We start from the raw sequence: 24011 nt of genomic DNA, 5'->3' as shown, positions 1-24011 counted from the left end.
GGCGGCTGCTGGGATATATAGTACAGGTAGCTGCGTGAGTTTTTGTAACCGCGAATTCAGAAAACTGAAAAAGAAATAAAGTGAAGAGAGAGGCACGACACGTGTCTTTGGCAAAAGCTTTTGTGTGCATCTCCGTCGTGATTTGATGTGATCGATCCTGATGGCGGAATTCTAACATGCCACTCCCTCATAGGAGCCAGACAAAACTTGTTGTAGTAGATAGTCGGGAAGTCGTCGTGGTAAGGCCTCATTGGACCAGCGCAACAGAACAAGAACTACCGCCAATGAAGAGTAGCATAGGTCGGATCCTGAAAACACATGAACATAGACGAATTACGACCAGATCTGAGCAAATCCACCAAGGACAGATAGCTTAGGCGAGTTGCACGAATACACTAATGACCTACGATTGCATAACTTGGTGTAGCCACGAAATTTGGCTAGCACCAGTTATCTATGATGACAAGAAACATGAGCAAATGACAGAGGCTTGTCTGTCAACAAGAAACATGAGTGGCTGTACGACATGAAAAAAAATCCTTGGGCACTAGTTCTCCGCCACTGTGCCAAATATAGTCTAGCCACGCACTTCCTAATTTAATTTTATAATCACCACATAATTTTAAACGCGTACAATCATTATCCGCAAGAGATAACAAGAAGAGATAGTTTGTTTCATCATATGTGTTTATTGTCATCAGTAAATGAAATGGAGCTTTCAGAGGACACTGCCTAGGAATGTGAACGCCTAAGACGACTGAAAATCTCATGTGAAGAAGTCATCTCCCTTTATATCACGTCACACCATGAATAACACCAACTATGATCAGCCCTTGACACATACTTGAGCGGGCTGGGCCCGCATCCTCTATACCATCGCGACTCTTGTACGAGCCACATTAAGACCATTGGTGGCAGGGGCCTACTGCCTTGAATGCCTTCCAAGAAATGAACAGCCCATTTGGTGTTCCCTTTGTTCGAATTATTGGTATCAGGGTTAGATCTACACTTTTTTTGCCAACAGAGTTTGGTTTGATTTGATCGATACTGACGCAATGTTACAGCTAGATTGATGTTTACACACGAACTGCGTCACACTGGAAACATGCTATTACTGATGTGTCACATTGCATGTACTGAAATTTTAAGAAGGAAATAATAAAGCGACTGAAAGGAAAGGGATGCAGACTTAAGTCAGATGACTTTGCATGACTGATATGTGGGTCAGTTTGAAGGCAGGCTCACATGTCAGGCGCCACAAAGTTACCCGACTCGAGTCAAAGAATAATATTCGAAGGGAAGGATCGTATGGTACATGGTTGGTTGCTTAATTTAGTGTGCAGATGTAGGTGGTGACTGCTAACCAACTGGACCATATATGTGTGAAAATAGAAGGCTATGATTTGCGTACCAGACACAAACTTTCAATGCTTCTGTTGCACTGATCATGTCCATGTTCAGTGATTGTACGACCATGCATGATTGTACACACAACGTTGTAGAACTTTAATATTGTAGTACTGTAGAACATTAATATTGCAACATTGATACTTGGCCACATGGGTTGTACTCTCCTGGATTTCATGAGTACAAGGAAACAATGGTAGCTTACTAGCTTGTTCTTTTCCCGAGCAAATGTGTTGCATTTTCATCGTCACCATGTAGATCACATAACTTGGTGTAGCCATAAAATTCGGCTAGTATCAGTTATCGCTGATAACGAGAAATATGAGCAAATGACAGAGGCTTGTCCGTCAACGTGAAACATGAGTGGCTATGCGACATGAAAAAAAATCTTGGGCAGTAGTTCTCCACCACTGTACCAAATATATTTTAGTCACGCACTTCCAAATTTAATTTTACAACCCCACATAATTTTAGAAGCATACAACCATTATCCGCAAGAGATAATAAGAAGAGATGGTTTGTATGATAATATGTGTTTATTGTCATCTGTTAGTGAAATGAAGTTTTCGGAGCAATGTGAACGCATAAGACCACTGAAAATATCATGTGGAAAAGTCACCTCCCTTTATATCACGTCACACCATGAACAACACCCACTATATATGATCAGCCCTCGGCACGTACTTGAGCGGGCTGGGCCCGCACCCTCTATACCATCGCGACTCTCGTACAAGGACCACTAGAGCTGCGGTGCCACCTGAGGCGGGCTTCTGCGCACTTATCTTGTGTCGCACAATTTGCTGTCATGTTTGGTCCTAGTCTCACTCATGTACATTAATATGTGTATGCTACAACATTAGGATCTATTATTAGCGCATCGATCAAACATACAAATACTGCTCCCTCCATCCCAAAAACGTCTAACATTATGGGACGGAAGGAGTACTATATTATTTGAGTTTAGAACCAACTATATTATTTGAGTTTAGAACCATCATAGGAAACAGTACATCTAATGACAATATGTACGCCTCACCCATGGATCATAAATGGGTGAGATGATGCATTACAGTTAATCCAAATGCGAAGACAAGCTAACATGAAGTGCTTCAGTTGGCTGAAGAAAGGGACCCCATAAGCCCGTGACTTGGATCTGTCAGAAGCCCGATGCACGAATCACAAGAGACGATCAGCAGTAGTGCGATCCAGATACTCATGTCTGGAATTATTTTTTAGCATTGCCATTGGACCCCTTACGCTTATATCACATATATGCAAAATGAAGCTGCATGAAGAAATAAATTTCAGAAATGAGAAGCAACAACAGCAAATTAAGAAAAAAATGTATGCATGTTACATATAGTAATATTTCCCTGCAGCCTAATGGTACAAACAAATCAAAATTGTTGGATTTGGCAGTGTAGCTAAAAGATAGAAAATGCAAATTGACCATTATGTCACTGCTGAAGAAGCATAAATAGCAATCATTGTATAATGAAAAAACAGAACAGAAGGAATTATTTTCAGAAAGTACATATCACCTACATACTTTTTTCTGCTACATGAGTTGAAGGCGTTCTTGCATATTTCAAAAATAGTACTACTATGTTCAAAACATACACAACACAAATAATGCCATGAAACTTGGAAGATCATCGCGGGAAATATAACCATGATTAAGTGTTGGACCTCTATGCTGGATTGCTCTTAAAACCTTTGCATGGTAATATAATGTTACAAAGTTTGCCCTGGATTTTAACAGGAAAATGGTACCGCTAAAATGCCAAAATAAAATGGGATAACCAGCTAGTGCCAAGTCATAAATAACCGGTCTTTCCTATTTTTATCATGTACTCCCTCCATTCCTAAATATAAGTCTTTTTAAAGGTTTCAAATAGATTACAACATACATATGCATATAGACATATTTTAGAGTGTAGATACACTACAGGAATCAGCTTATTTGCCGTCTGCAATGGCGGATGGCAAAGGCACCAAAAGCGGACGGCAAAGCTCTTTGTCGTCTGCCACCGACGACAAAGCTGCCCGGCAAAGAGGATGACGGTAAACAGGTCCTTTGCCGTCTTCTTTCTCAAAGCGGACGACAAATAACCTTTGTCATCCATGTCAGACGGCAAAGAATCTGGATAGTAATGAATAGGCGTTAGCCACGTTAGGTGGCCAACGGCAGCCTTTGTCATCTGCCAGCGGACGACAAATGTTGCCTCCCCTTTTCCGTCGGCCATGGACGACAAAAGGAACCATATGTTATAGCTCATAGGTTGCACAGGTTGCTGCCATGTGGCCTGTTTGCCGTCCGTGGCAGACGGCAAAAGATCTCTTTGCCATCAGTGGCAGACGGCAAAGAGGCTGCATTGCCTCTTTTTTTCTGTTTTTTCATATATCCATGCATTTTCAAAAAAAATAAATGATATATATATATATATATATATATTTCACAGGGCAATTACAAAGAAAACATATAAGATATCCAACACATATAATTTAGTTCCATCCAACCATAGCAAGTTCCATGCATAGTTCCATCATACATAGAAAGTTCCATATAGGGGCATCCAACCATATATATTACAATAGTTTCATCCAACGATACATGCATAGTTCATCGATACAAAAGAAACAGAGAAAGGGATAATAAGCACTCCATCAATGCAAGCTTTCGTCAAGTGAATAAAATCTGCAAAATGGGAAATAAGAAAGTTAGAAGAAGAAGATTAGAAGAAGAAGGAGAAGAAGAAAATGAACAAGAGGAAGAAGTATATGACATTTATGAGCTAGCTTAGGTATAAATGACATTTATGAACTAAATTAGGTAAAAAAGACATTTATGAGCTAACTTAGCTAAAATGGATCATTTTGGAACTAACCTAGGTAAAATGGATCATTTTGCAGCTAACCTAGGTAAAATGGATCATTTTGCAGCTAACCTAGGTAAAATGGATCATTTATGAGCTAACTTAGCTAAAATGGATCATTTTGGAGCTAACCTAGGTAAAGTGGATCATTCTGGAGCTAACCTAAGTAATATGGATCATTTTGGAGCTAACCAAGCTAAAATGGATCATTTTGTAACTAACTTAGGTAAAATGGATCATTTTGGAGCTAACATAGGTAAAATGAACATTGCTCTCCTGACCCGTTAGATCAGGCGTATCGCCAACGTGGAGGGCGGCCTCTCGCTCACCATCATCCAGAATAAATACTTTTGGGGCCAGCCTCTAGCTTTGTGCCAGCGCTCTGGTGGATTCCAGTTCTGGCAGGCAGTGATCCAGCTCCTCCCCGTGCTCCATATTGGCACGTCCATCTAAGTGGGTTCCGGGTCCTCGACCCTGTTTTGGTTCGACCGCTGGCTAGGGGACTCCCCCCTGGCCGCCCGCTTCCTGGTCCTATTTGCCATTGCGGTTGACCCCCGGATCTCCGTCGAGACGGCCCTTATTGACTTAGGGCGTCTCGCCTTCCGGCGCCCCTTTGGCCCGCTTGAGGTTGACACTGGGACACCCTTCTTTAGGACATCGCTCTCCTGCCGATGGATGTAGAGGGCGACCCTGACTCCAAGTCGTGGCGCCTGGAGCCTTCCGGCCGCTTCTCCTTGAAATCTCTGTACGCGGCCATCGCTCATTCACTGGCCCTTTAGCCTGATCTGGGACATTGCCCCACCCCCTAAAGATCAAGACATTCCTTTCGCAGTGGATCCGGGGACGCCTCCCCCTAGGGTTGAAGTCCGCAAGCGCAATGGCCCAGGGGACGAGATGTGTCCCTTTGTGCCTCACAATTGAGGACTCGAACCGCATCTTCTTCTCCTGCTCCACAGCCCAGTTCCTGTGGTCGTGCTTCCGTGAAACGGTCAGCGGACAGTGGTGCAATACCAACTTCCCCGACTTACTCGCTGAGATCCACGCCTCCTCCCATCGCTACCGCCATATTAGATGGTTGTGCATTGGTGTCCTTGCTTGCACGCTTTGGAACATTCGCAACAAGCTTGTCATTCAGAAAGTGCCTCTTCGACGTGCGACTAATGCGATCTTCAAAATGTGTGGCTATTTGCAGCTCTATCGGCTGCTTAGCCGCCCCTAGGACCGGATCGTCATCAGCACCCTCCTTGCCGACCTTCGATCGATGGCCTTCCGCATGGCGCCCCTGCTTCCGCCACCTCCGCCGGAGCCTGATTAGGAATGCTTCTCGTGTGGCGGCCTCTATGTGTGTCCTTTTTTTTCTAGGGCTTGTTGAGCTGTGCCCTCAGCACTAACCCTCCTGCTACCTTTTTGTGTGAGACTTGGGTGTGTGTGTGTGTGAACCTTGTTCGATGTTTGGATCGGGCGGTTTGTTTTGTATATAAGGCGGGGCGTAAGCCTTTTTCGGTAAAGGTACACGCTTAAGACGCTCGCCGATGGTATGGGAAATATCATTGACCCTCGTCTTAAGGTTGTGTATAGAGATGTTACAGAGCTTGTAGGCATAGAAGACAAATGGGATGAGCTCATCGAGGAGCTCTTTGATGGGGATGAGATGTCCAAGCAACAACTCAAGACATTGTCAATTGTTGGATTTGGAGGATTGGGCTAGACAACCCTTGCCAATGCGCTGTCTGACAAGATTAGGGTGCAGTTCGACTGTGGAGTGTTTGTTTCGGTGTCTCAGAATCCCGACATCGCAAAGATTTTCAAAGAAGATGTTGTATAGACTGGACAAAATTAAGTTTGCAAACATCAACAAATCTGTTAGGGATAACCAACAACTTGTCGATGAACTGAGAGCATTTGTTCAGGATAAGAGGTATGACTTCATTGATATAAATTCCATCTTTGCTAAGAGATCTACCTCGCTGTCCATACAGAAAAAGTATAAACATGGCTATGTCTTTATTGATATGAGAACTATGCTCAAAAAATTACGCAGGTACCTAATCGTGATTGATGACATACGGGACAAAAATGAATGGGAAATTATCAAGTGCGCTTTCTGTAACAACAGTCTTGGTAGTCAAGTAATAACAACAACTCGCATAACCAGTGTCTCTGAAGCATGTTGCCCATCTGGTGATGATATTATTCATATGATGAAACCTCTTAATGATGATGACTCCAAAAGGCTCTTCTACAAAAGAATACTCCCTCAAGGAAGTAAATGGCCTGATGAATTGGAGCAAGTATCTACAGAAATTTTGGAGAAATGTGGTGGTGTACCACTTGCCATTATTACTATAACTAGTTTGTTAGCTAGTAATGATCAACAGATAAAGCCAAAGTTTCAATGGGATAACATACTCAGTTCTATTGGCCATGGACTTGAAGAAGGTGGTACTACTAAGGATATGCAGAGAATACTATCATTCAGTTATTATAGTCTACATTCTCACCTAAAGGTTTGCTTATTATATCTCAGTATATTCCCTGAAGATTATGAGATAAGGAGAGACTGGTTGATATGGAGGTGGATAGCTAAAGGCTTTATCGACAATGGAGGACAAGAAATTAGACTATTTGAGCTTGGAGAGAGATACTTTAGTTAGCTGATAAACAGAAACTTAATTATGCCAATAGATGTTGATTTTGAAGGAAGGGTGGAAGCTTGCCGTGTACATGATATGGTACTTGATCTTATATGTTCTCTATTTAGCAAAGAAAACTTCATTACTACATTAGATGGTACAAAACAAAGGAAAAAAATCAGATTGCATGGTTCGTAGGTTATCCTTGCAAAATATCATTCTACAGCTCACCAATCAGGTCGATGCCTCAAGTATGTCAAAATCGAGATCTATTACTCTCCTTAGAACTGATGTTTATCTAATCCAAGCTCTTTCAAGCTTCAAACTTCTTCGAGTATTGGATCTAGAAGGTTGCTATCTAAGGGAAAGTATGCATACCCACCAGATTGATCTAGGTATGTTGAGAATTTATTACACATGAGGTACCTAGGGCTGAAAGATACCCATCTTGACGTGCTCCCCATCGATATAGGAAAGCTACATTTTTTTGCAAATACTCGACTTAAGAACGAGTGGATCTATCGAGGTGCCATTAAGTGTTATTCAGCTAGGACAATTGATGTTCCTATAGGTCTATTCTTTTACCAGATTGCAGGTTGGGATAGGGAAGTTGGTGTCCTTGGAAGAGCTAAATGGTGTGTGGGTGGGTGAAAGTGATGAGATTGAGAAAGAGCTTGGGAATCTAGTGGAGCTGAGGTGCTCCATCTTTGGTGGCAAGAACATGACGAGAGTGCGTTTAATTCTTTGTTAGTGTCCCTGGCCAGTCTTAAGATTTATCATTCTGGGTATGAGACATTCGATGTCAGCTGGGATAGTTGGGTGCCCCCTCCACACCTCCACACATTTCATTTTCTTGGTTGTACCTCAACATTGCCTAGATGGATTAATTCATCCTTGTTTCCCATCCTCATCTGCTTGTATGCAGGAGTGAATAGAGTGACGCCAGAGGTTGGCATTCAGATCCTTGGGAAATTGCCTGCTATTCCTACTCTATGTTTGAGAATCACTAGCAGCCAATACACTCGTGTCAAAAGGTTCATCATTGGTGATGATGCATTCCCTTGCCTTAAAGTGCGCAGATTCGAAAAATTTCAGACAGGGCCAAGGCGTGAATTCCGTGCCTTTATTGCCCGAGCGTCGCACATCGTTAGTGGTGACTTGGATGTTGACACGGGACACCTCTCTTCCCTCCAGAAAGTGGTAATTATTTGGTCCGACGAAACTACTTGCCAGCAGTGCAAAATATGCCAAAATATGCTGGAGCTCACATTGGACACCCATCCCAACTGTCCCACACTTCGTTGGAATCAGACCCGTAAGTCTTTTTCTCACACAGCCAGGCCATGTGTAAGCTTTGACAGAATTAACTAGCTTAATTACATTAGCCAATCCTAAAAGTTCTTCTGCCTTCGATCCGTGGTAAGCCTCCTACTCCCTCCGTTCCCAAATATTTGTCTTTCTAGGCATTTCAAATAAACTCAACATACGGATGCATTTAGACATATTTTAGAGTGTAGATTCACTCATTTTGCTCCGTATGTAGTCACTTGTTAAAATATCTAGAAAGACAAATATTTAAGAATGGAGGGAGTACTTACCAGAATAAATAGTTATATGGCATTCGAACCCCACCTTCATGGTTGCATTCAAATTAGCTGGAATGTATGACCTAATATCTGTCCCAGCAATACAAATTAATGCTCATTCCTTATTTTTTTCAAAGCTTCACCCAAGGAACAGAAAGGAGCAAGAGGAGGAGGAAGGGGAGGTGAAAGAAGAATAATATCCACAGGTACGAAGCCTACAGGATGCGTTTCAGACGAAAATTCCTTCAATTCCTGTCCACTCGCTTTTACTGTGCCTTTTTTCATCATTTATTGCCAATAGCAGAAGCCAGTCACCAAGAGACGAACGTACCCATGTCAGAGTTGAAAGTTATGGAGTTAGATGAAGCCTCATAGAGGTCGAGTCAGATTTTTTTTCCGATAAAGTGCGCTTTTATTATCCTAAAATGTAGCATCAAGCGATACAAAGCATTTAGAGTATCACCCGGCCTCTGCATAATTAGGATGCACACAGCCAGACATCAAAAATCTGACAAGAAAAAAAAAGACAGTTCGGCAAGAGTAGAGTCCTATAGACCGACACTATGCCTATGTCGAAACGGTTGGTGGACCGATGCAGAGATTATGCTGCCACCCATGTTGGGTAAAAAATTCCATATCCACCTGCTCCAATCGCGTACACACCGCCTTGAATAGCAGTTGGTACTCCGCACGTTGTAGCATAGACCACATACGAAGTGAGTGCGTACAACGGAAAATAACCTGCAAAGGTCATTAAAAACCAAATCGTTTCTACATAGCCAAATCGACCATAGTAAGGCGTACGCTCCCATCCTTATTACGTTTTGAACCTATTTGAAATATCGTCCAACCAATGACCAAAAATATTGACAACACTTGTGGGCGGATACAAATTTGACGCTATTTGGATGACTGACCACGTAGAACGCGCAAACTTGCATTGAAAAAATAGGTCTTTGATTGTCTCGTTATGAGTACAAAAACAACACTTCTTACTTCCTGGCCAGTTGCGTCGTGCAAGGTTGTCCTTGGTTAGCACAACACCTCTACGAAGGTACCACATGAATATTTTAACTTTTAGTGGAATCTTTGCCTTCCAGATTTTTTTGTTATTGCTCTCCGGTACCTTAGAATGCGTGAGCGCACGATACATAGAGTCTACCGTGAAAGGCCCCGATGTAGTAAGGTTCCAGCGAAACACATCACGGCCTTGCGTCAGGTTAATCAGATCCAAACGGGATAAGAGATTATGCCATGACATAAGTCGGGCGCCATCCAAATCCCGCCTGAACGAAATATTCGGTGGGGATGAGCTGAGCACCTGCGCAATAGTATTGTTCTTATCGCGAGCAATGTTGTACAAGGCTGGATATTGTTCTCAGAGACTGGCATTGCCTAGCCAGATGTCTTCCCAGAAACGAATCTACGACCCGTCCTTAGGCCATCCCAAAAGTGTGAGTCGCCAGGTTTCCAATATGCCCGAGACATCGCCTTTTGGCCTAGATACTTATTGCGCAGCATGGTTTGCCAAACACCATCCTCAGTAAGAAGTTTGGACAACCATTTACTAAGTAGGTCCTCATTCTTGACCTGCAGGTCATGAATTCCAAGGCCACCTTGGTCTTTCGGCCTACAAACCACGCTCCATTTGGTCAGCCGGTATTTTTTCTTTTCACCATCTCCTTGCCAAAAGAATCTGGACCTAAAATAGTCCAATCTTTGCAAGAACCCTTTTGGGAGTTGGAAGAAAGAAAGCATATAGAGAACCATATTTGTGAGGACAGAATTTATCAAAACCAGCCGTCCTCCAACTGAGAGCAACTTGCCTTTCCAACTACTCAACCGTTTCTCTAGCCGCTCCTCTACATGCTTCCACTCCGCAAAGGTGAGACGTTGATAATGAATTGGTATTCCCGGATATTTGATCGGGAATTGGCCAAGTGCGCAACCAAATAGGTCCGTAATCGGCCGCTACCTCGACGGCTTCTCCAAAGCAGAACACTCCGCTTTTACGGAAGTTAATTTTAAGACCTGACATTTGCTCAAACGCTGACAACAAGAGTTTCATGTTTCGAGCCTTGTCCAGGTCATGTTCCATAAAAAGTATTGTGTCATCAGCATATTGAAGAATAGAGAGGCCACCATCAACAAGGTGTGGCACTACCCCAGCAATTTGCCCGTCCTGCTTGGCGCGCTCAATTAGAATTGCCAACATGTCAGCCACAATGTTAAATAACATTGGGGACATGGGGTCACCCTGACGTAGTCCTTTTTTTTGTCTGCAAGTAATGACCTACATCATCATTGACTTTGATGGCCACGCTACCTCCAGTTACAAAATTTTGGATCCAATGGCACCATTTTTCAGAGAAACCTTTCATCCTTAGGGCCTGTTGGAGGAAATACCATTTGACCTTGTCATAGGCTTTTTCAAAGTCAATTTTGAATACTACTCCACTTAGGTTTTTCTGATGCATCTCGTGGACGGTCTCATGCAGGATTACTACACCATCAAGTATATTCCTTCCTTGCATGAAAGCCATTTGAGATGGTCGGACAACATGGTTCGCTACCGAGTTAAGCCGATTCATAGCCACTTTGGTGAAAATCTTGAAACTGACATTAAGGAGGCATATGGGTCTAAACTGCTGGATCCGTTCAGCCTCCTTAATCTTTGGCAACAAGACAATCTCACCAAAATTAAGCCTAAATAGCTCAAGTCGGTCGGCATGAAGACAATTGAACAACTCCATAAGGTCAGCCTTGATGACATCCCAGAAATTCTGATAGAATTCTGCGGGGAAACCATCTGGGCCTGGAGCTTTGTTATGTTTCATTTGGAACATTGCAGCTCTCACCTCCTCTTCCGAGAATGGTGCCGTCAGAATATCATTTTTTCTGTCATGACTTGTGGAATGTCATCTGTTCGGGTCTCATCAAGGGTAAAATTCCCTTCAGCCGGCGCTCCGAACAGAGATTTGTAGTAGTCGGTGATATACTTTTTGAGCTCCTCTTGACCTTCGATCCGCCCCTCATCTTGTTGGAGACTATAAATACATTTCTTCCTATGTCGCCCATTAGCGACCAATTGGAAGTATCTTGTATTACTATCACCCATCAAAATGAAATCGGCTTTGGATCTCTGGTAGTATTTGATATCCTCTTCTCGTATAAGACGGACAATCTTCTCATTAGATTGATTTTTTAATTCAATCTCTTGTTGAGATAAGATGCTCGTCTCTGCAATTTTGTCGAGGTCACTATAAATACATTTCTTCCTATGCCGCCCATTAGCGACCAATTGGAAGTATCTTGTATTACTATCACCCATCAAAATGAAATCAGCTTTGGATCTCTGGTAGTATTTGATCTCCTCTTCTCGCAGAAGACGGGCAATCTTCTCATTAGATTGATTTTTTAATTCAATCTCTTGTTGAGATAAGATGCGCGTCTCTGCAATTTTGTCGAGGTCATCAATAATGGTAGAGAGCCATTGTTTTTCTTTTTTATAAATCCCGCTGGTATGTTTTGCCCATCCAGAGAGGTGTTGCCTCATGTCCTTTATTTTAAAGTTCCATCTCTAAATAGGTGTACGACCAACAGCGGGCCTCTCCCAAATATTCTTGATCATGTCTACAAATCCCTCCCTATGCATCCATCCAAATTCAAATTTGAAAGGGCGTCGGGCAGCTGGCTTCGTAGAATTAGAATCCAGAATTATGGGTGCATGATCCAATAAAGCCTCAATACGCTCTAGGGCTCGCACGGTTACCAAAGGAAATTTTACCTCCCATTCGGTATCCATGAGTACCCTATCAAGCTTCTCGTATGTCGGCACATGTCGGTTATTAGCCCAAGTGAACTGCCGTCCCGACATACTGGCCTCCCGAAGATCCAAACTGTCTATCACATCATTGAATAGGAAAGGCCAATGAGTATCAAAACGGTCATTATTTTTCTCTTCCTGATACCTAAGGATATTAAAGTCCCCTCCAATAAGCATTGGATGTGGGTTATCCTTCGCCAGATTTACCAATTCCCGAAGGAAAGCGGACTTATGCTCATCTTGGGCAGCCCCATAGACAGCGACAAGAGTCCATGTAAAATTATCAGCTCTGTTTCTTAGGTGAAATTTTATATGAAATTCACCGATCAAAAAAGCTAACAAGTCCATGGATGTTGTCAGTATCCCAAGAAGGATTCCTCCAGACCTTCCACGAGCTGGTAGACTATGCCATGTGTAGTCGAAACCACCTGATAGGTGATCGAGGACATGCGGGCGAAAGTCACACTTACCAGCCTCAGAAATTGCCACAAAATCCAAAGCATGTTCCCGTACACAATCACCAATGTGTTTATGTTTAGCCAAGTCTGAGAGACCTCTGCTATTCCAAAACATGCCTCTCATATGGAAACTCGGATTGGTGTGGAACTCTTCGCCTTCTTGGGCAGTTTTTGTTTCTTTTTAGAGGCGTCTGATTTAGATTTCCGCGAAGACGCTGTGAAGTCACATAACTTGGACCCAGGTCTTGCGTCATCCAATACAACCTCAGTAACCTCACCAACCAAGTGGGTGATTAGCGTACCATTATATTTGGCATTCGCTTCATCATCGTCCTCGGTTTCTGGGTCAAGAATGGTGGTATTACACTTTGGAGAAACCTTTAAACGGTCAATCTCCATATGTTTAAGTACCCCCACCGACAGATTAATATCATTATCATTCTTTCCCATAGAGACCCCCACGTTATTTAAGCTGTTATAAATGCGAGTATCTGGAAAAGAAAGAAATGATTTAATGGAAGAGGTACCTGGCATGGAGTCCAAATTCCTCGAGGCCTGGCGGCGCATTGCCTTCGCCAGAGCATGCTCATCTGTTGGAGAAGAACCATCTGCCGAGACATGGTGGCGGTTACTACGTCGAAGGGGCGAAGCCAATCCTCCAGACATAGTACCCACCGGTGTCGCCGGGTGGGCCATCGATGAAGGCTGCAGAATCACCCTTGTCCCAGAGGTCGGTGAAGAAGAACGTGCTGTCGGTCCCACCAGAGGTCGAGTCAGATGAAGGCAGGTTCATCTTACTTTGGGTAGGTGTGCGATGTGAAACTCCGTTTATCTGTTTCGTTTTGTCCAAGCTGGCTATGCAGCTACCTTTATCATGTTGTTTTCTTCATGTTACAGTGGCAGAAGTTGAAGCTGAATCTGGTGGGGTTGTCAATGAAAATGATGAATCTTTTTTTTTGAAAAAGGGGCTTGCCCCGGCCTCTGCATCATAAAGATGCATACGATCATATTATTAATAAGCAAAAGGTCCAACAAAATTCCCGTAGTCTCAAACCTAGATTCTTCAAGGTATGCTCGGATATGCTCGGACTAGTTCTTCAAGGTGAAAACCTAGATTCTGGCCATGGTGGTTGGATCCGATGATGCGACAGTTGGGTGTCGTTCGCTTTCGTTGTTGAAGAATATCGTGGCTCATGTGATGTGATTAGATGATTGGTGTGGATATGATCTCATTTCTGTAGTTTTTTGCTGACATATTTTGTGTGTCTTGACGTTGGTTGTGTGCATCCTAGCTATATGGAGGCCTGGTGTGTGCTCACTGAGTTTGTATCCTCTTGATGCTTCATTTTAATCCAATAAAATCCACACTTTATCAAAAAATGTCATTCCTTTGCTTGAGATCTTCTCCTATTTTCTCACTGTTTTGGACACTCACTGCATGCTCGGAAATTATATATCCTCGTGCACAATCCAAGAATGGACAGTTTATACAAGCGTGCTGCAGTTTAATATTATTATTTATATATATCTGAAGTTCCGAACAGGCTAGCTAGGATGTCACAGTCAGCTGTCCAGTCTGAAGAAGCAGTGTAGCACTGAAGCTTTCTCTCAGGTTATTGCTTGCTAGAACTGAACTGCATCAATAAATTTCAGCCTTCTAAGTAAGTTGACAGTAGGAAATTCCAACGCCGTCGTCACTGTCATCATGTCTTGTATGAGTTCCTACCTATTTCTGGCCATGCTGTACCGTGGATCGATCCTGCATGATGATCGTGGGAGTGTAATTAAAGAGAGCAGAGATCCAACACATTTCGTATCAATAATCAAAGGTGTGTTTATGTACATGTACAGGATGAAACTTGTTTAAGAAATCACTGGATATACCAAGGCATTTCTTTTTTATAACTTTGCTCTCCATATTTCATTCATTCAGCAGTAAAATGTCCGAGTGCAAAGAGCAACTTAGAAAGCCAGGGATTACATCAGAGTATGTTCAAACATCCTCTATAGCTAAAGCTTCCTTAGTGCAACAATGAGCAGCAGGATTAACTAAACGACTAGCCTACCAAGTTGGTACCTTGTGTTAGCACGCTACAGAGTTTGGAGGATGTGCCTAGCGATCATGTACTCTAACTAACAAGTAGGAGGAAGATGCATGGAGCGGGTGTGGAGCTGGCCGCCAGCGACAGCCGACAGCGAGCGCACGTCATAGCACAAGTTGAGGAAAAAGATGGCGGCGTGGACAGGGGAGTAGGTGGTCGCCTGTATTCTGTAGAAGACCACAGGGCAATGTGGTAAGTATGACCAGCGCAGATAGAAGGGGAAAAGTTTGTGAGGCGACGGACAAAAAAAGAGGACATGGTTGGCGCCCAAATGAATCAGCACCGAAAACATGTAATGTGACTCTGTTTAAACGCGTGGATCACCACTGGAAGTAACTAGACGTACCTTTCAAATGGTGGATTACGCAGAACCGCTCAACCCTCCATCAGGACATCACCGTTGTTTGGATAGAACAGCCAAGCTTCGAGTCCAACTAATGAATGGAAGGTCAGGAAATGACCAAGGTATGAGAAAACTCGAATGGAAATTATCTTCTTTAAAAAAATCAAATGAAAATGATCAAGTCGTTACTTTTGACTTTTTGAGTCGCCGGTGAACTGGCGAACCTGCTAATTAAGCTGGAACTGAAACTCCCAAGGCAAGATGTAGTTGGTGGTTGTTGGACTTGTGGTACAATGGAATTGAACCGTAAGAAACAAATAGTAAACCTGTTCCATTATCGCATAAAACGTACTTGTTTTAGCATTCAGATATTCAGAACAGTCTAAGGAAGTAACAAGAATGAAGAAAAGGTGTGTTACCTACACCATATACAACAACAAGCACAGTTGTAATCTAAAACTGCTTAGATAGATAAACATACCAGAAGAGAAACTGCCCTTCCACGCAAGCTGTTAATCTTGATCATGAAACACAAACATTCCAATCAACAATAAGGCTAGGGAAGGTGTTCACAACTTGTCAATCATGCCACGGAAACAATACACAAGGCATCTATGTGTGATCTATGTCCTGCAGTGTTCCGATAACGTCAGGGTTAGGGTAATCGTCATACTGCATGTTAGGAGAAAACAAAACGTTTACATTATACTCCCCTCGGTCCATTATAATTTTCAGGGTTTTAGTTCAAACCCCGACAATTATTTGGATCAGAGGCAGTATTACTATACAAAAATTCCTGTATGTATCTCATAAGATTTTATTCTCTGAGCATTTAAACTTTGAAATCTGTATACCAACTCGAACATAGAGGCAATGCTTACTGCATGATATAATTGATGCTTACAACAACAGGAAAGCATCATCACCTCATGGTGAATGTCTAACTCCTGTCGACTGCAATGGCATTCTCTTCTGTTTTTTTTTTATCTCTTCAGCCTTTCATAGTAGACTGCAAGCCAAAAAGAGGCGCCTAAAAGTGGCAGATGGCTATCAAAAGTTAGCTGCTATTTGTGGTGAAATAAAGGAAAGCTGATGGATTCATATCGCTGTCTACCAATGGAGCACATCCTCTACCCATGGTTCAGAAAGTATGTACTTGCAGTCCTAAAAGAAAAGAAAAATCGGTAACAAACCACAATTTTAGCGTGGAATGCAAATATCAATTCAAGAAAGTAAGTGAAATGTACCTTCGGGTGTGACACTCACAAGTTACAAGTTATTGTTTTACAAGAGCCTTCTGACAAAGGATTCAAGTAATTCAGGATTTATCATCATAATTAGGTACGTCGATCAATTTCGCATGCTGCAAAAGTATGAAAAATTACTGTCTGAGGACGTATGCACCGTTGCTTGATGCCGACTGTCACTGCTTACCACTTAACAAGCAGCCTGCTCAAGGAACAGGATGCCGTTGCAAGGTTCACATTGTTGTTCTTCTAAAAGAAGCTTTATGTCGAATAACACCGACTGCTTATGAGAAGCAGAGTAAGTGACAAAAGGGTTATGAGATGAACATAAAATAGAACTACATAAGCAGCAGTTGAGCTACCTGAATATCCTCTTGCTTACAAGTGAAATAAAACTGTTGAACTAAAATAGGTGGTTGGACCCGGTGTTACATGGTCCTAGCAGTATTCAGTCACTGCAGCCTGTAGAATTTCACTCGATAAGATTATATTCAAGACTAAACAGAAAAAAGAAAATAGGCATTCACCTCCACAGTAGTTGATCGGGTGTCGCCTTGCTCTTCAAAATTTAACATATAAAAATTGTCAGTTAGGTTTAGAACCGTAATCAATGACCATGGTCATCTTCATCCTAACCTCTGGATACTCTGCATACAAGAGCAACCACAACGCATATTTCATTTGCAAATTATTTACATGAAAATAAAAAATGATGTGAATCTTTGGCGGCAGCAAGTGTTACCTTGAATTTGTACTCGTAAATCTGGGTCTTATGTTCCTCCTAATTTCCTAGCCTGATCATTAATTTTACTTCTGCGATGTATTGTAAAAACCTAACTTGTTGCACATGCATGCATAGGACATAACTCATCCAGCTGCGGATATATGGCCATCTCTGGAAGAGTAGCCACCTAGGCTGAAAGGATTCACAATATATGTACACATTGCACAGAGCTCGAAATTTGAAAGCTTGACATAGTACATAGCTGTGCTAGCAAGCCTGTCAGAATTCACAATTTAGTACTATATATGTAGTAATAAACAGAGAAGAATGGAAATGATAAGAACAGCCAGCGTGTTACCTTGGGCTAGGCGCTTACAGACAAATTTCTTTGATTTAGTTTCTTGGCTTGATTGTGTAGCTTGCGACTGCAATCATTTATTGATAGCTCCCGCAGAGAAGTGGGGATTCCCTTCTTGGGCAGCGATCTGATTCGTCGACAAGTGATGGCTTGTAGTTTCCTGAGAGAAGGAAGGCCGTGTAACCCTTGAGGGAAGGACCGCAGACGATGGCACCTCCAAAAACTTAGTTCTTGGAGTGAGGTGAGGAGCTGAAGCGCTTTCTCTTCATCTTTGGTGAGGTTCTCCACCTCTCGATCACACGTGATCACTAACTCCTTGAGGGTAGCAGCGAGTAGGCGACAAACTGGAGCAACAAGCACAGCCGAGATGCTATCCACATTAAGTCTTACCAACTGGAGTAAAGCGCCAGCTGTAGGTGGTAATAACTTTTTACTCCTTGTTATTTCCACCGCCAATTCCGAGAGAAGATCCGCGGCTACAAAGCGAGGGTAATATTCAATTATGTTGTGGACCGCCAAATCCTTGAGGTTGGAAGCCATGAGAAGATTGAACCCACCCACTTTGAAATTCTTACAATCTTGTATTCTTAAATTGGTGAGAGACGTGAGGTATGAGAGCGAAGCCAACGATTGCTTGCTTGAGTCTCCTTCAATTACAAGTTTCTTGAAGGAGGTTAAACTTTGTAGGATTATCCATGGGACTGTTGATCCAGCTTTAAATGTGATGCTCTCTACTTTGCCGGCCATATTATGCCAGGCTAATGCCCTGTTATACCTTGTCAAATACAAATTATGGTTCACGTACACCATTCTCCCAGTACGCCTAGTATCCACAGTAACGTCAGTTAGTGTGGAAGTGTGAGGCATGAGGGGCATAAGCAACTTTGGGCAACCAGTAATTTCAAGTTTCCACAGATGGTTATAAGAGCCCATAGAGCAATCCTGCAGGAATGGCAATTTATAGAGATTGGGGCATTCTTTGCAAACAATTTTTTCAAGCATTGAAAATGAATGGGCATTAGGCGCCTCATCCCACTGGGTAAATTCCGACAAAGAATCAAGAACAATCTCCTTCAACTGCGTAAAACTTTTAGCCGTGACCCCAACAACCCCTGGTTTGATCTGAACAAGACTGGAAATGTTAATTAATTTGAGTGATCTGAGATGCAATAACTGCCCAAAAGGTGGAAGAATGGCCCAAGACACACCCTCTAGGTGGAGAGACACAAGCATCTTTATGCTCATGTGACCACACAACCAATGTGGACCGACTGAACCACCATGGTTTTCAATGCCAAGTGATTGAAGATTAGGGTGTGGCTCAAGACCATCAAGAACATCAGATAATTCTGGTGTACCATCAAGGGCATCAGATGATACCGTTGGATCATCAAGGGCATCAGATGATTCCGATGCACCATGAGATGATTCCGATGCACCATCAGATGGTTCCGATGCATCCAATCCTCCCCAAACCAACCTCAACGTTTCCAAATCACCTTTTGACACAAGCTTGGCTTTCATGGCCTCTTCCTTGGTTGCCACATTTCCAATATTATATATACTGAGTTCTCCTCCAAGCTCTGTTAAATCCCCCAATTCACTCAATTCAAATCCAACACTCTCTTTCTTGACATGGAATTCTTTAAGCTCCTTTAAATACTTCATCTTTCCTACCTCAGGAACATTGGAATGGACTTCTCTTTCGGCAATAAAATGGCATAAATTGGTAAGGCGGTTAATGTCATTGGGCAATTTAACACTTTGATCATACCAATCACTTAGGTCCAATAATTGCAAGTGATAAAATCTTGACAGTGTGCTAGGAAAAGTCACTTCTGAACCAAATTCCGATGGACTAATTTTTAGATATCGTAGGTGGATAAGTTTTGGAAAGTAATGTGGTAAAGATTCTGGGGACATGACTTCGATAAAAAGAACACGAAGGGCCTCTATTTCCTTGAAAGTGTCTTCTATAATCTCATCAATTTGTTCCTCATATTTTCTAAAAATCATTAGAGCACGCAAATTTGGGATGTCTACCTTGCTCTTTAATTTAGTCATTTCTGTCCTAAAAGTCTCAACGTATTTGTCTTTCATGGTGATGGAAAAATGACGAATGGATTTTGGGACATCATCAGCCCTAAAACTTCCATTGCTATATATATTTAGGCATTCTTGTGACGAGACACTCCGAGCTAGTTCGTGCAATAAATCATGCAGCACATAGTACTGTTGATTTGACCAACGATCATTCTCCTTCACGAGAAAACCATTTTTCAAAAGTTCTTCCATGTAATTCTCATCTTTTTCAATGATCCCTAATGCACTCCAAAAACATGTAATCTCTAGATTGCTAAACCTATGGTCTTCCGGGAATAGGGAAAAACACGAAAAACATTTTTTCAGTTGGAAAGGAAGGTAATCATAGCTAATCTTTAGAGATGGCATAATATCATCATTATTTTTTTGTTTTTGCCATCTATTATCTTTGAGAACTGCCATCCAATGTTTCTTAGATAGGTCATTCTTCAATAGCCGACCAACTGTTTTGGCTGCTAGAGGTGAACCCTTCAATTTCTTGGCAATATCCTTTGCAAGTTCTTTCAAATTGTGGGGTATTTGTCCTTCAAATATTAATGCTTCGAAGAATGTTAAAAAATCATCCAGCTCAAGGCCTTTCAGCAGAATCGGGTCGGTTGTTTTCACATCATCAACTTTAGATGGGAACCGAGTTGTGACGAGAACCATGTTACCTGTGGTTTCGCCCTTTCCCATAGGAGCTAGCAGGGTTTCCCAATCCTGAGTAGTGCATTCCCATATATCATCAAAGACAATCAAAAACCTTTTAGACTTGAGCCCCTTTTCAATGGAATTCTGGAGCTGGTTTAAACTTGATGTTTGATATGCATCATTGTTTTCTTCAATTTGGCTAAGGATCTGCTGACTGAGCTTAAGCACATCAAAATCAGTTGAGACACATATCCAAGCCCTGGCAGGGTAGTGTTCACGTGTCCTTTTATCTTTGTACAGGTGTTGGGTGAAGGTTGTTTTTCCAATACCCCCTGGACCAATTATAGGCATAACTGAAAGAGCTTTATTGCTATCTGTGCAATTGGTGATGAGATCTTTTATGGTTTGCTCAAACAGGTCTTCCCTCCCATACAATTTATCTTGTGCAGTGATTGATCCTGTGAGAGGTCGTTTTAGGTTGACAGTTGTAGTACTGTTACTATGGTCTGGGATTATTTTTAGCAACTCCAAGAATTGGTCACACAGGGAGTGCATTTCCTCTATGGCTTGTTTGATTTTCTTGGACATGGCCACTCTGTCGAATGACAACTTAGTAACTGAACCATCATTACCACTAGCTGGGTTGGAGGTATTGTGAGGATGATTTATAGCAGCAGCACCATGATCATCATCTTGCAGCAGCCAACAAGAAAAGCATGGAAGGATGAAGTTACCGATGGCATGGTGAATGGCATGACGGATGTGGCGAGCATGACCCCAGAGGGTATTGCCCAGATCCGGCACAGCGTACTGAGTGCCGTCGAGCTGGTCCTGGATGATGATGTACTGGAGCTCGTCCAGCGCGTCCTCCGCCTTGCCGACCTTGGTGTGGAGCTTGTGCAACAGCTCCTCCAAACTGGGGTTGTTGATCACGCCTCTACGCTGGGCCTCCCGCAGCACCACTTGTGTGCGCATCAGATCATCTTTGGTCTTCTCGGAGTTGAGGCCGAGCTCAGCACTGGCGACATACGCCTGCACAAGGTCGTTGGACAGCAGATTCACTACCCTGCCAACGAGCCCACGTGCCGCGCCAATCGCCGCCTCCATCGTCCTTGGCGCCGGCAGGATCAACTTTTGGGGGGCTTTTGTGAGGTGAGTCTTTTGGACAGGGGTGTGGCGTTTTTTGTGTGTCAGAGCTATATGTTTGTGGGTAGTTGATAGATGGATGGATGATCAATTTATAGCATGGGACGATTCCTGTTCATCTGCGTCCTGAGTCTTCTATTATGTTCTGCTTATCAAAACAAACATTATACGCATCTTTAAATGGTGTACCTGTTGCCAGTCAAGTTCACATCACAAGGAACTGTCCTTGAGTCACAGATTACAACTGGTTCTTACGTGTACTCCTCATGGCTAGTGTAACTGAATTTGTTCTCTAAAAGTAATTAGAGCCCAACCGAGAGAGAAAAATGTTTCTCGGAATTTGCCTCTAGCATACCAAAAGTTTGTTTCCAGTAGCCCAAGAATTGTTATTGGTTTATATTTACTTCTATATTAAATGGATTTGATTTCCATACAACAAATGACTACTACTCAATCGACCCCCTTCATTCAAAAAACAAATACTGCTGCTGCTGATACACAAATGAACTACTCCCTCCGTTCACTTTTATAAGTCATTTCAGACAACTCAAATTGGGCTGTTTTATACATTGTCTGAAATGTCTTCAAGGTCTTATAAAAGTGAACAGAGGAAGTAGAATAAAAATCTAACACAAGGTCCACAGCGAGGAGACTTTGGTTGAGCGGGAAGTGGAGGCATGGGTTGGTGTGCCATGGTTAGGAACTGGAACAAGCTTAGGCGAGTTTTTCTTTTTTCTTTTTCGAGAAATTTTTCGATCTATTCATCTTCAATCATGGCAGTACAATGAACACCAGATATAATAAAAATTACATCCAGATTTATAGACAATCTAACGACGACTACAAGCACTGAAGCGAGACGAAGGCGTGCCGCCGTCATTGCCCTTTTGCGATCAATGAAGCCTATCAATTTAACTTGACGTGGTGCGAGACGGATGAGTCAACAATTGGTGAATCGGCAATGTGGAAAGATCAGAAGGAGCACCGAAGACAAGCGTCAAGATTAGGAAGAGATTGTGAGCCATAATCTTAAATTTGTAGTACAGTTCTAATGGTGTATTAGTGTGTGCACATGTACGAGTGATGCTTGGGCGTGTAATCTGTGTACGTCTTGGCCGGTCGTGTCTTGTTAGGACACCGGAGATCAAGGTGGCCGGTGATTAGATTAAGTGTCCTGGTTCGAGTCAACCTGTGATTCATAGTGTCCAGCTTGGGCAGTACTAGTTGAAGGTTTAAACGTGTCCTAGTCCTAGTAGTATTGGTTGTCTTGTATGAATAGGTTTAGGATTTTTTGGTTCGGCGGCTGCTGGGAGATATAAGTACATGTAGCTGTGTGAGTTTTTGTAACCGTGAGTTGAGAAAACAGAAAAAGAAATAAAGTGAAGAGAGAGGCATGACACGTGCCTTTGGCAAAAAAATTGTGTGCATATCTGTCGTGATTTGATGTGATCGATCCTGAGGGCGGAATTCTAACAACTGGTATTAGGGCAAGGTCGATTTGATGCCGCGCTTGCCCCGGGGTGGCGTCATGCCAGCGCCTCGGGGCGGGCAATTAGTTGTTTGGTGGTGCAGTGATGACGAAGAGCGGGCCATGAAGTTGCTGGGTGGTGCAGCGACGAGGAGGATCAAGCGGTCGTCGTTCAGTGGAGCGACAAGGAGTTAGGCTACATGATGTCGTCGGCAAGGTGGTGGAAGATGATCATTGACGGATGCGGTGTTGCCGAGATGCGGTGCAGGAGCTCATGAAGATCTTGTTCCGGGGAAGTAGAGGAGTCAAGTGCATGCTAGTTTGCATGTTTGGTCATCCTCGTCTGTGAGTCATCGTCGTGTTCAAGTGCTCATCTATGTGAGGAGGCATTGAAGGTGAAGCACATCAAAGTCGCATATCTGTCTCGACGGGAGGATCAAGTTCAACTATGTGGGGGGTGGTAAACCAATGCAGGTGAGTCTATTCAATGAGGCAATGTCTCTACATGAGGCTGGAGTGCATGGTGTAGGGCACAGGGTGGAGTGATTCACAAGGATGACAACCGAGAATGTTACTAGCAAGGCTAGGTAGTACGAGACGTGATAGTCGAAGGCATATTTGAGGTGGCCTGTAAATTCGCGAACTTGAAATTGGGGAGATTGTTGCGATCGATGAAGCCTATCAATTTAACTTGATGTGGTGCAAGACGGATGAGTCGACAAGGGGGTGAATCAGCAACATGCCAAGATCAGAAGGAGCACCAAAGACAAGCATCAAGATTAGAGAGAGATTGTTAGCGATAATCTTTAATTTGTGGTACATGTACTAATCGTGTATTAGTGAGTGCATGTACGAGTCATGCTAGGGCGTGTAATCTGTGTACTGTCTTGGCCTGTCGTGTCTCGTGAGGACACCGGAGATTAGATTAAGTGTCCTAGTTCGAGTCAACCGGTGATCCGTAGTGTCCATCTTGGGCAGTACTTGTTGAAGGTTTAAACTTGTTCTAGTCCTCAGTGGTGGAGCTTTTTGGAGGCCAACCTGTGCCATGGCGTTCCAGCTCACAAGAAAACATCTATATATTCCTTTGTATTAGGCCTATTTTCA

At 42.8% G+C, this 24011-nt stretch overlaps 1 protein-coding gene and 1 pseudogene across 2 annotated transcripts; one reads left to right on the top strand and one right to left on the bottom strand.

Moving 5' to 3' along the window:
• The first annotated feature begins 5820 nt into the window (after window positions 1-5820).
• LOC123158735 (disease resistance protein RGA5-like) lies at window positions 5821-7847 on the top strand (annotated as a pseudogene).
• Window positions 7848-15424: 7577 nt separating this feature from the next.
• On the bottom strand, window positions 15425-21452 carry LOC123160023 (putative disease resistance protein RGA3). 2 transcript variants are annotated; one of them, XM_044577843.1, is made up of 9 exons: window positions 17561-21452; window positions 17221-17478; window positions 17006-17125; window positions 16841-16940; window positions 16666-16758; window positions 16479-16594; window positions 16113-16395; window positions 15713-15861; window positions 15425-15557 (listed from the first exon to the last, which is right to left on the bottom strand). In XM_044577843.1, the coding sequence occupies exon 1, from the start codon at window positions 21398-21400 to the stop codon at window positions 17567-17569; it is 3834 nt and encodes a 1277-aa protein (XP_044433778.1). In that variant the 5' UTR covers window positions 21401-21452; the 3' UTR covers window positions 15425-15557; window positions 15713-15861; window positions 16113-16395; window positions 16479-16594; window positions 16666-16758; window positions 16841-16940; window positions 17006-17125; window positions 17221-17478; window positions 17561-17566. The 2 variants fall into 2 exon arrangements, with proteins under 2 accessions (XP_044433778.1, XP_044433777.1); XM_044577842.1 differs by having other exon boundaries at window positions 16158-16395.
• Window positions 21453-24011: the final 2559 nt, after the last annotated feature.

The sequence above is a fragment of the Triticum aestivum genome, chromosome 7B (genome assembly GCF_018294505.1).
Source record: "Triticum aestivum cultivar Chinese Spring chromosome 7B, IWGSC CS RefSeq v2.1, whole genome shotgun sequence".
Lineage (NCBI taxonomy): Eukaryota > Viridiplantae > Streptophyta > Magnoliopsida > Poales > Poaceae > Triticum > Triticum aestivum.
Note: the sequence above shows the minus strand (reverse complement) of the source record. Positions and strands in the feature narration are given on the sequence as shown.

Excerpts from the sequence above, each read along its gene's own strand:
- LOC123160023 (XM_044577843.1), bottom strand. The coding sequence starts at position 21,400 with ATGGAGGCGGCGATTGGCGCGGCACGTGGGCTCGTTGGCAGGGTAGTG.